The 12,742-nt window shown below is 38.8% G+C and overlaps 1 protein-coding gene across 3 annotated transcripts in view; it reads right to left on the bottom strand.

Annotated features, from left to right (window-relative positions):
* Nucleotides 1–12,742, bottom strand: part of LOC125055775 (ubiquitin carboxyl-terminal hydrolase puf) — a 48,635-nt gene that overhangs the window by 27,060 nt on the left and 8,833 nt on the right. For all 3 annotated transcript variants that reach the window (XM_047658404.1, XM_047658577.1, XM_047658488.1), the window contains exons 15-27: nucleotides 12,326–12,522; nucleotides 11,663–11,843; nucleotides 10,865–11,021; nucleotides 9,879–10,173; nucleotides 9,010–9,199; nucleotides 8,604–8,732; nucleotides 8,004–8,183; nucleotides 7,326–7,650; nucleotides 6,538–6,662; nucleotides 1,478–1,597; nucleotides 1,014–1,136; nucleotides 300–449; nucleotides 85–196 (exon numbers count right to left, since the gene is read on the bottom strand). In XM_047658404.1, coding sequence (XP_047514360.1) covers nucleotides 85–196; nucleotides 300–449; nucleotides 1,014–1,136; nucleotides 1,478–1,597; nucleotides 6,538–6,662; nucleotides 7,326–7,650; nucleotides 8,004–8,183; nucleotides 8,604–8,732; nucleotides 9,010–9,199; nucleotides 9,879–10,173; nucleotides 10,865–11,021; nucleotides 11,663–11,843; nucleotides 12,326–12,522 — 2,284 coding nt within the window. The remainder of the gene's footprint in view (nucleotides 1–84; nucleotides 197–299; nucleotides 450–1,013; nucleotides 1,137–1,477; nucleotides 1,598–6,537; nucleotides 6,663–7,325; nucleotides 7,651–8,003; nucleotides 8,184–8,603; nucleotides 8,733–9,009; nucleotides 9,200–9,878; nucleotides 10,174–10,864; nucleotides 11,022–11,662; nucleotides 11,844–12,325; nucleotides 12,523–12,742) is intronic.

Below are 12,742 nucleotides of genomic sequence, written 5' to 3'. Positions count from 1 at the left end.
AGTTTCGGAGGCAGAATTCAGTATGCGCAGTCTTTGATTACGGGGATCTGTGCAACATAACTGAAATAAGGTGACTTATAATACCTTTGAAGAAGTCCTCGGGTAGACCATCTATTAAGCGACAGACAAGCCAGAAGTAATCACGACAGGCCGGTCCATACGGCTCTTTGCCTTCTTCCGCGTGATGGTGGACAACCTTAAAAAAATATTGAACATAGCAATTGGAAGTTACAAAGTAACGGGGCTGCATTCAAACGCGTTGAGATATATTCACAATGTTATAGATAAAGTTAACAAACCTCGTGGTGATGATGATGGGGTTGATGATGAGGTCTCATGTCAGCAGCTCGCGGCAGATGCTGGAGTAGCAATTGCAGCAGTGGAGCCAGAACTGCGACTTCGCCACCAGCGCATAACCTATACAGCGCGCTGCCCGCTTCGCGACGTACCTGTACGGGTTTATTTAATTTTAAATATACGTCTTGAACAATGACCCTTAAAATTATATGACTGTCATATAAAACCGTTTTTGACAAGTAACACCTAAGTGTTTGTTTCTACAGTCTACATAGGAAATTAGCCTGTCCGGCACGCGATCAGGCCGATCTGTAGCCGAGAAGCTACGCAGCAGGGGTCAAATCCCCCTTTCCTAAAAAGGTATTTACTTAACCTAGGCCTGGTGGGTTTGGCGCAATCAGTCTATACTCTGATTTTTAATTCCGTAGAATACTGACATTTCATAAGTGTTGCAACTAAAAAAGTTATCCACCGAAAAAGGGACAAATTTAACCCATTTGAGGGCAATAAAATGAAATGCTACGTATTTTTTTATGAAATACCTACAAAAAGGTAAATCTTATTATTTATATACTCAAGTGACCTAATAGAAAAATAACAAATATTTACAAAATATATTTAGAAAATCTCCATGTTTCCTATTATCTATAACTAAAGCTTAATTACATGCTACCCATATACAGGGTTGCGGTGAAGATTTCTTAAAGTTAACTCACGGCTGGGTCCGCATCGTCAAGTAAGAGTCTGGGCGCGGCTTTTCTCAAAGCCCAAGCGAGGGCTGCAGCTTCGCCGCCACCCCGTGCCCAAACCACGCACATGCGCATCGCGTGTTGTACCACCTACAAGAACTCTACTTATTCAGGAGGTATTATAAAAAATACTATGTCTAATAGACTAAATATTTATTACAAGACAATTTTATGTAGAAGATTTCAAGTCTATATTTTCAAAAATTGAACCCGAAATTATTTTACAAAAACCAGAAAATGATTCAAGAAAATATATGTATTAATGGAGAAAAATAATAATCAAAATATATAATTAAAAATTTATAAATTAAAACAAATTGGAGGAAATATATCGATTTTTACTTATGTGTTTTAAAAGCAGTTTCAACTGACACTAACAAAGAACTCTAGTGAAACCGAAGATTAATATACAAATATGTGTGTTTGTTTACCTGAGCGCGTCCCCAAAAACCAGTCTTATAAGTGATAGGTTCTTTAGCAGTGGCTGCCTCACACAGGATTGATATAAGTCGATCCGTCGTTTCCTCGACGCTCATTAATGCTAGCAATGCCTAGAAAAGTTAATTATAAAAATAAATCCTAAAAAGTCTTAAAAAAATATTTTTTATCTAATCTTATATATAAAATGTTCGTTCCCATACTCCTCCGATACGGCTCGACCGAAATTCAGTCTGAGAATCGGCTACTATCTATCTTTCAAACCTCATTTTTTTTTAAAGTAAATATTTTTGTATTTATTTTATAAAGAATAAAAATAAATTTTCACTCCTCTACGATCAACCCTATTATTCATTTGTTAATTAAAATCTTATGACTCGGTCAGTCTTACAACTCGCGCGAACAACGTCGCGTCGCGTCCGTCAACAATAATCTTTTATTATAGAATTGCGTGTGTAATTGCTCATAATCTTGTAATCAGTGATTGTATACTACGAGTTCGTTATTAAGTTATTAAAATAATCTATTGTAATACGTCTAAACGCAAGATCTTAGTCGAACATTAAAGTGAACACTTTTGAATCTACCCGCAAATTTTGCATTATTAATTAAAATGAATATTAACTAGTTTAATTCATCAAGATGCAGAATGGAGGTAGCTGAAAGTGTGAAATTGGCTACCGAAGACTCCACGAGGGTGGGTACCCAGGCCCCCGTGACAGTGAATGCTACTGGTCAAAGTAAGAAATATGTACAACAAGCCTTCCATCCAAGCCTGTTTATAAGACAGAGAAGTGTATCGGTTGGGAGTTTACTGCCTACCAGAAATGAGGAGAAGGAACCACAAAGCTCTCAAGAAGTAGCCTGCGACACTAACTTGCCTGAATGGCAAACGGCTCCAGTAAATAGAAAGCCGAATAAAAAAAGGAAACTCTCAAACCAACCCCCGAAAGTGTAGCTACTTCGAACATGTTCGATGGACTAACTCTCGTTGAAGAACCTACCCAAACCAAAGGAAAGAAGCCCAGCAATCCACCTCCAATCATACTATATGGAATCCAAGATGTCAATAAACTGACGGAATTTCTCGAATCTGCAACTGAAAGAACCACATTCAAGTTTAAGATAGTAAACAAAACACAAATAAGAATTATGAGTGAAGACATAGATGTTTACAAAAAACTTATTACAGCTGTAAGAGAGAAGGGTCTCATTGGCCATACATTCAATCGAAAAGAAGACAGAAACTACAGACTGGTAGTAAGAAACTTGCACCACACTACTCCACTTCATGTTATAAAAGCTGAATTTGAGAAAACGGGAAACATAGTAGTTGGAGAGATTATCAATGCCAGATTTGGGCCTGATAAAAAACCTACCTCAACTTTTTTTGTAAACCTGCAACCTAGTCAGCATAATAAAGCAGCCAAGGAAATCAGACATATTTTCCACCAAATTGTTACTATAGAAGACCCAAAAAAGAGGACCACTATAGTACAGTGTCAAAGATGCCAGCAGTATGGTCACACCAAAAACTACTGCATGAGACCAGGTCGATGCCTCAAATGCGCAGAATCACACTTAACCAAAGATTGTCCTAAAGTGGACCGCAGTACCCCAGCAAAATGTGCCCTATGTCTCGGCCCTCACCCTGCGAATTATAAAGGTTGCGAGGTATATAAAGAAATTCTAGCCAGAAAAACACAGCGCTCGTCTCTAAGCGCAAGAAAAGCTCCTACGTCAAGCTCTCCCAATAGTGGTATAAGCCCAAACCCCCAACCTACAAACCAACCCCCGAACCCACCCACAATAAATACGCCTAAGGGATATAATGAAGTGGCTAAAAGTAATCATTTAGTCCAAGGTACAAACCAACAATCTGTACCAGAAGCCAGTCAACAATCACTGAATAATAGAATTGAGGAAATATTTATAAAACAATCACAAAAAATTGATACAATCCTACAACAAATGAGCACCATTCTGGGGCTCTTGACTACACTAGTTAACAAATTACCATAAAAATGAATAAACTCAAAATTGCTACATGGAACATAGATGGTCTATCGCCTAAGAAAAATGAAGCTGAAATCCTGTTAAAAATGCATAATCTGGACGCCTTGCTTATTTCTGAGGCGCACCTTACATCCAACAGCCAAATACATGTACAAAACTACAATGTGTACACAACAAATCATCCCGATGGCACTGCACATGGAGGCACAGCTATTATAATTAGATCCTCCATTGAACACTACGAACTTCCACAATTTCGATCGGAATCCATTCAAGCCACCTCAATAAATATCCAGGATGAAAATGGGAATTTCTGTATCTCCTCGGTTTATTGTCCTCCAAAGCACGTTATAACTGAGGAACACTTCACCACATATATTAACAGTCTGGGTCCACGCTTCATAGCAGGTGGAGATTGGAATTCAAAGCATCTGCAGTGGGGGTCGAGATTGATTACCACGCGTGGTAGAGAACTTAAAAAATGCGTTGATAAAAACCACTTAACAACAATCTCCACCCCCGAGCCAACTCACTGGCCAAGCGACCCTGGAAGATTGCCTGATGTCCTGGACTTCTTTTTAATGAAGGGTCTCTCACGACTGTTTTATCACATTGATGGCTTTCTCGATGGTTCTTCAGCTCACATCCCGGTGATATTAACTATTAGTACCAATATTCTGGAGTGCCAACGGAAACCAAAACTGTATAACAGGAGAACAAATTGGCAAATGTTTCGTGACCTCGTAGAGGACGCCCTACAATTACGGATTTCACTAAAGAGTAAGGAGGAAATAGATAGTGCAGTCTTGGCATTTACGAGGGTGGTGCAGGACGCATGCTGGAGGAGTTCTGAGGGAATGGCTCAGAAAAAGACCAGACAGCTTTCTGTACCCCACGAAATTCATGACATGATCCTAGAGAAGAGAAGATTACGTAGAGTGTGGCATAATAGTCGTCATCCCGATGATAAAACAGCACTAAACCGCTACGCTAAACACCTTAAACAGGCTATAAAAGAAAATCTAGATGCTACTATTGAGGAAAACCTGATGTCGTTAACAGCTACAACAGACACCGACTACTCTCTCTGGAAGGCATGCAAAAATCTGAATCAACCCACAAACCCTAAACCACCTATAAGACTAGATAGAAACAAGTGGGCTAGATCTAAACTAGAAAAAGCAAATGCTTTTGCTGACCATCTGGCTAAAGTATTTGTTCCAAATGAAGCCACTCCTGGGTCGGATGAGGCAGAAATAGATGACATTCTCCAGCAGGATTTCCAATTGCATTTGCCCTTGAAGATAGTAACACCAAGGGAGGTACAAAGAACCATACTACAAATGGAGAATAGGAAGGCACCAGGTTTTGACCTCATTGACAAAAAGGTTCTCTCCGAATTACCTCGTAAGGCTATAACTTACTTGACGACCCTATTCAACCGGATTATAAGTGTTGGATGCTTTCCAGCGCTATGGAAGGTCTCTCAGGTGATTATGGTCCATAAGCCCGGAAAATCGCCACATGACGTCTCATCTTACCGACCTATAAGTCTTCTCCCGATCGTCTCTAAAGTACTGGAGAAGGTACTACTACGACGGCTCTCGCAAGCTATTCATGAAAATTCTATAATTCCAGATCACCAATTCGGGTTTAGAGCACAACACGGCACTATCGAACAAACTCACAGGGTGTGTAAATTCATAAGCAATAGCCTTGAGCTAAAAGAGTACTGCTCCTCAGCTTTTCTGGACGTTCAACAAGCATTCGATCGCGTATGGCACAAGGGGCTCTTATGTAAGATCAAGTCACTTCTGCCTCATACTTTCTATGGAATCCTAGAGTCTTATATCACCGATAGAATATTCCAAGTGAAAGAGATGGATTGTACATCAGGTTTTCATGATATACTTGCAGGGGTACCTCAAGGCTCTGTACTTGGCCCAGTGCTGTACACCATATATACCTCAGATCTACCGCGTACCTCTGAAGTCAACATTGCAACCTATGCAGACGATACGGCAATCCTAGCTTCAAGTAAACAACCCGAAGAAGCCACGTTAAAGCTGCAGCGAAGCCTAGATGAAATAAGCAACTGGTTCGATAGGTGGAGAATTAGGGTGAACACTAGCAAATCAGTACAGGTGACATTCACACTGCGAAGAAAGACATGCCCCCCTGTAAACCTAGGAGGAAAGGAACTGCCTCAGAGTGACACAGTTAAATATCTTGGACTGCACTTTGACATGGCAAAAACACATCGAAACAAAACGGCGTGAGATCAACATTAAATATAAGAGGCTGTACTGGTTACTGGGTAGAAACTCGAAATTGTCCATCGACAACAAACTCCTTATCTACAATTCTGTTATAAAACCGGTGTGGACCTACGGGATACAATTGTGGGGAGCTACATGTGACTCTAACAAAACTAAAATTCAAAAAACACAAAACTACATCCTTAAACAAATAAGCAACTCGCCTTGGTTCATAAGAAACGCTGAAGTACATGAACACCTAGGCATACCTACAGTCAAGGAGGAAATAAAAGTATACGCTCAGAAGTACAAGACTAGGCTGGAATATCATCCTAACCACCTAGCTGTTCAACTCACCCTACCGGAGTATATAAACCGACTCAAAAGACGAAGAACCTTGGAGCTCAGCCGCATTGACTGAGCTAATATTATTATGGTAGATATTCCTAATGAGGAATATCTCCACCCGCAAACCATCCTACAACTCATCTGCTCATAGTCAGAAGACTGATTGCACGATGCGCTTCATTAAAAAAAAAAAAAAAAAATCTTATGACTTGAATTCTGAGGTTTATGTAGAGAAAATTCACAGAAAAACCTAAAAAGTTTTCATTGCAGAAAACCGAACAGTACGTAAAATCACATTAAGGAGAAACGAAGTTCGCGGGGGCAGCTAGTTAAATATATATTTGTTCCTTAAACTTAAAAAATATTTAGTCAGTGTGTTTCATACGCAGAAATATATCCGCCCCTTGCCCCAAAAGGTAGATTAATCTTACTGGATGAAGTTTAGGTGTTTGTCCCGCCTCCGAACAGGGTAAAGTCCCGATACGGCACAGCAGTTGTAACAACAGCGCCAAACAATCTTGTCTCCATTCGCTGTCATCGTTACGTTGAAGAACCCCTATAAATATATTTTAGTGTTATAATTGTAATATTAGGAAGGCTGTTTATTTATAGAGTAGAGGGTAACCGGACAGAAGGCTCACCTGATGTTAAGTGATACCACCGCCCATGGACACTCAACGCCAGAGGGCTCGCGAGCGCGTTACCGGCCTCTTTAGAATTTGTACGCTCTTTTCTTGAAGGACTTAAAGGAATTGGTTCGGAAATACTTCAGCGGGTTAAGAAACGCTCAGTTGTGGAACGACGGAGGTCGAGGTTATACAAGCAAATTATTTTTTAGTTTACATTTCTTGTAATATCTTCCAATGTCCTGGCGTTTTTATGACCTTTAAATATCTACGGACATTGGGATCGGGCAGTACAAACACGTATATATACGTACACGTTTAACGTTTAAGCTACGATCACAATCGCCATTTTTAGAACAGCTACAGAGTACTGGCAGCTCATTATTTATTAAATTGACCCCCAATTAAAACGTTATAAATACATTTCGATACTTTGGGTTTAATTCGTAATAAAATAGTGACAATAAAAGTTGAGCAGCGCTCCGTGGGCGTATTTGGAACTAAACTAACTTTGCTTACGACAATGTCTTATATATACTTGATAGCATAAATTAGATTCTTCACATAGATCTATTAAACACAACACAACTCACCAGTCATCATAATATCATAGAGCAGTCTCAAGCCACCCTTCTTAATAAATACTTCATTCCAATTTTCCGCAGGATTTTCATCAGTTTTTTCAACATTTACCGCAGATTCCTTCACATTTGGGCTTCCATTGTTTGAACTCAATTTGTCAATAATATGGAGGGAGTACATGAGTTTCTGGGGACTTGTCGGGTCCAGCAATTCTGGCAACTTGTTTTCGGTGGGATTCTGAAACGCCTCCAATAGTGTGGGATTGAGGGGCACCGCTTGGAGAATATCCCAGACCCGACGAGACAGCAATTGGGCTTTTGTATGAGCCATGAGTTCCTAAAAACATATGGAAAAACTTGGGTTATAATATATTTTATAGGGCTTGGTGTTATACCTTTGAGCAGTGTTGGCCTTGAGCGTGCGACTATCATCCCTGAGGTCGTGGGTTCGATTCCCGGCTGTGCACCAATGGACTTTCTTTCTATAAGCGCATTTAACATTCGCTAGAACGGTAAAGGAAATCATCGCGAGAAAATCGGCATTAAAGTCGTCAGGCAAAGGAGGCTGATCGCCTACTTGCCTATTAGATTAACAAATGATCGTGAAACAGATACAGAAATCTGAGGCCCAGACCTAAAAAGGTTGAACCTAGAATCCAGGACTTCTAAACATGGTCATTATAGCCTCACCCCATTAGTAGCCGGTTCCTTCATCTGTCCCAGCGCCTGCATCAGCGTGAAAAGCTGGTGAAAGTAAGTTGGATCCAGCAATAGGTGTGTGGGAAGCCGCGCACGCGCAGGTGCCGGTTGGGCGGAAGGCCATTCCGCCCATGCCCCGCGACTGCCCACGCCCACAGATACGAAAACTAGCTGTAACATGGAAAATTATTTCTACTATTACCAGAGGTAGAATGTAAAAGCTGCTAATATATAATTAACATAATATTTGAGAATTTCATTTTTTATTTTATATGAAAATAAATTTAATGATTTATGTTATAATTAAAGTACTTTAATATGTTAGGTTTTTAATTTCACTAAATATATCATAAATGATTGATTTTTATGCTTTTTTAAGATTTTGATTTTGTCTATGTTGTGCATACTTGTAATTGATGTATGTATATGCATTTTCTGTGTTTATTGTATTTTTTATTTTCTCAGTGTGTGTATATATATTATTAGTGTGACTCATGAATAAATAATCATATTTTTGAAAATTAAAATATGCAGTAGTACTATTTAAATCTATGAAATCATTGTATTGTAATATAACTTTTAAATATTCACCTGATTGTCTTTAAATCCCATATCATACAAAGTACGTTCATCATAATCTATGGTCAGCTCTTGTCCTTGTGTAATCATGCGCAATGGACCATCACTAGACAAGGCGGTTACGGCATCTTCTCCTTGAATCTAGAAATTGTGTTATCACTTTATTATTATCACTTTATTTTGCAAACTAGCGAACTGTGGAATCGACTGCCGGTGGGAGATCGGTCCAACTATTCAAAGTTAGAGTTAACTACTTCCTCAAAGGCCGGCAACGCACCCTCTAAAATTGGGTGTACATGGGCTGCGTTGACTGCCCCTTATGGGCGTCCCGAAATTTGCCCCCTATTATATATTAAAAAAAATAGAATTTAGGAACTATGTGCTTTGTGTATTATCATACTTTTTTAAAATTACTAACCTGTTTCTCCCACCAGACATGCACATGTGCCCTAAGGTGGGCTACTAGATCTGAATGATGCAGGGTGAGTACGGCCCTAGGCCCGGCGCCTGCCGGCTGCAGAGTCACGCGTACGCTGCCTGCGCCCGTTCCGCCTCCTTCCCACGCACCCGTCTCCGCTAACGCCCAACGCCGTAAGTGGTATGCGTATCTGGTAGAGCAAATGTATTATTCCATAAAAATATACGTGAATTTCAGCCAAAAATAGCTCACAGATAACGTATAGAATTAGTAACTCTATGTGCACACGGGCACTGAAAATGCACACATAGGAACATAAATAGATTTTAAGTTCAAATGTAAAAATCTAAGAACCTTAAACCTTTTCATATTTGTTAAGATAAATGTAATGTAACCCATGTAATGTTATATTTAATACGTTGGTAATGCCGATTATTTGGCGCCATAATAGAAATGTCAAACTGACATTTTAGTTTGAATCTGTCTTTTTGCGTGGTTGTGACGGTTTTGAGACATATTTTTGATTTTAAGTATATTTATTAGATAAATATAATATCAAAACAGTGTGTGCTGATAAAATCGTGATTTTTCATACTACAGTTTGTTTTTGTTTATTTACTTTCAATTAATTCAGAATAATTGCCCTTTAGCTATATTTATATTTGTGAGATTTCAATAATTATTTACGAAATGGTGTCCATTTATAGAAATAGTGTTAAATATATCGAAAATGCTGTTTAGCTAATGTCAGTTTCGCTATCGAATTTAGATGTATATAATGAATTATCTCCTACCTGATACCAAAATTAGTTGTTGCAAGATTGTTTCATTATTATTTTAAAGAAATATTTAATTTAAAAAAAACTAACCTTCTCTTAAACGTATCCAAATGGGTTTTCAACAAAAGCAACGCCCTCTGTATGCATTGCAACGCTGCCTCTTCCGTCATATGTTCATATATATTTTGTTTGTCTGTGACTTTCTCCTCTTTTTCGCATTTGTCATCCTGGTTAGAGGTTCCTTCGCCATCTTGGCTCTTGGATATGAGTCTCTCGGCGGCCGATGATAGGTGGAACATGCATTTTGACACAAAGTCGTCTTCTTGCTGCAATTGCTGTCCCATGTAGTAACTGTTTAAGTATTGAATAGCCCCCATTGAGACGTCTGAAAAGTAAAATGCAACGTAAGAATAGAACTTCATACATTTTTTTCAGCAAACCCCTATTTTAAAGGAATTAAACATTAAGAAAATTAGGAAACTCGTGTTAGTGTGAAAAAGTATGCATCATTTTCTGTAGCGGCGAAGTAGACTGAGGGGCAAGAGGAATGCAGCCTAAAAAAATGGAAACACCACTCACACATAGTCCTCCGTCTCTTTACTTGTGTTTAATAGGCTCACCTGATGTTAAGTAATCCGCCGCCCATGGACACTCTCAATGCCAGAGGGCTCGCAAGTGCGTTGCCGGCTTATTAAAAATTGGTACGAAGGACCCTAAGTCGAATTGGTTCGGAAATACTTCAGCGAGCAGCTGGTTCTACATAGTGGTGGTGCGCGTCAAAAACTACCTGCCTTCTACGTGGGAGAAGACCACAAATAAAAGCGTAAGTACAAGTAAGCACAAGAAGTGTGACCTCGCGTCAGTGGTCCCAAGTCTTCTCGGCAACGCAGGAGCATAAAGGATAGTCTCCTCCTCCTACACTTGAATATAGCAAGAGAGACCGAGTGGTGTTTAGGGAATAAGTGCGATAAGTTCAGAAAATGAAAACAGAGAGGACTACATCTACTTGGATGGCGTGTCTAGTTAAAATATTAGACGCGAAATTAAAATATCAGCTATATTTAATGAAACTATACCTGTACTATTGGCTCTGAGGGCGATCTTCCACAAATGGTCCATAGCCAAGGTGTGCGGGTGGTGGGGATGATGCGGATGTGCATCTCCAGCCCCCAAAGCCATTCGTGCCAGGTTACATAGCTGCTGGTACAGGCTGAGACCCATTATACTTATTGTCTGTAATATAAACATTTAAATTTAAGCAAAGCCGTAAACATTGCTTTTATATACAATTTATTTTATTTATTCACACTACGTTGCATTAAAAAAACACAATGCATAAAAATTACAAGAGATGCAACGGGCGGCCTTATCGCTGACAAGCGATCTCTTCCAGGCAACCCTAGAAAGGGAAAAACTAAAAAAAGAAATATGACGAGTAAAGTGCAAGAAGTGCATAGCCAAAACATATATAAAAAAGGAAAAAAAATATAGAACCTTAATCAAATGTAATTAAAAAAAATATTATTTACGTCGTGATGTCTAGAGAAAAAACTTTTTAACCGGATTAAAGTTATGTATTATTATAAATTTACAATTGTTTAACATATTTCTACCACTGGAGAACATTTAAGTATATTTGTAGACAGCTGTTAAAAACTTTACAACTTAAATCTAGAAAATAATTGGAAAAATGGCGGGCTGTGTCCATTGCATTATAAAAAGGAATATTTAGGAACGGAACTAAAACTTAATTCATATTCCATGCCTTTAATAGAGAACTTCGACACTCACAAAATAAAATTATTTTATGACACTTTAAATTAGCAATAAAAAGAACAATAAAATAAGCAGAATAGACATAGAAATGTGGTCACCTCAGGATCCAACGTGGGCATCTTCTCAACGTACAAAAAACGCAGAGCATCCAGCCCCAAAGCATGTTGATCTGGTGACTTTGAGTGCGACAACAACCACGAGTAGAGGCAATCGGCACACTCACTCGTACCTTCCACTACTAGACATTGCCACAATTCTTCCACTTGATCTACTGTTAACCTAGAAAATTTAAAATATGTTTAAAGAAACAGTTAATTTGAATGTAGATAAGTTGTCTACCTTTAAAATTAATAATTAAGATAGTTAATAAGTTTGTTTTGCCTACAGTGTAGTAATAGTACGCTGCTGTTAAAGATGATTAATATTTAAGGTAGAGTGAAAAAGAAGTTAACGCATAACATAATTATTCAGACGACATACATAAAGATATACATTCTCCTAATTATTAATATACATAAAAACTTGTTTTTTAGCAAATAACAGATGAGCGCACTAATCCTGCAGCCGGATCTTAGACCATAATGAGACATAGTTCATAGTCATTTTTTTCGTGTATATCTAATGTATAAAACCTTTTTCATAAAAAAAATAGATTGTAATTATCAACAGCACGGACTATACATAAAAAAATCAATTCGACGTAGTTCCTGAAATTGGGTTAAAAAGCTAATTTAAACATAATCTATTATAATTAAACTTACTGGAAGTTGTGAGGCGATCCAACGGGTGAGAATATTGCAGTCAAAAAGTGCAAACGCACTGTTAGCTCAGTGATGTGCGCGTAATGTTGCGCTTCGGACGTCGGTTGGGACGCATTCGCTCTTTGCTTGACGTAGTGACGGAGGTCCTCAAGGAATAGGCGCATCATACCACGCTCGCGTTCCGCCCACATTACCACCTAACGTTAACAGTATTGGGGCCTGAGACAAAGTCACTTCTCGACAGGCGTGACCCACTAACAACATTGGTCACGTGACGGTGGCTTTGGTGGGTCACAACGATCGCAATATGAATCAGGCTCATGGATATAGAGAGATAACTTTAAAAAGATGAAAGCTCAAAGTAAGCAAATTTGTTTTAACGACAGACATTAAGAACTAGCTGAGATTAATAATGTT

This window comes from Pieris napi, chromosome 1 (assembly GCF_905475465.1).
Source record: "Pieris napi chromosome 1, ilPieNapi1.2, whole genome shotgun sequence".
Classification (NCBI taxonomy): domain Eukaryota; kingdom Metazoa; phylum Arthropoda; class Insecta; order Lepidoptera; family Pieridae; genus Pieris; species Pieris napi.
Note: the sequence above shows the minus strand (reverse complement) of the source record. Positions and strands in the feature narration are given on the sequence as shown.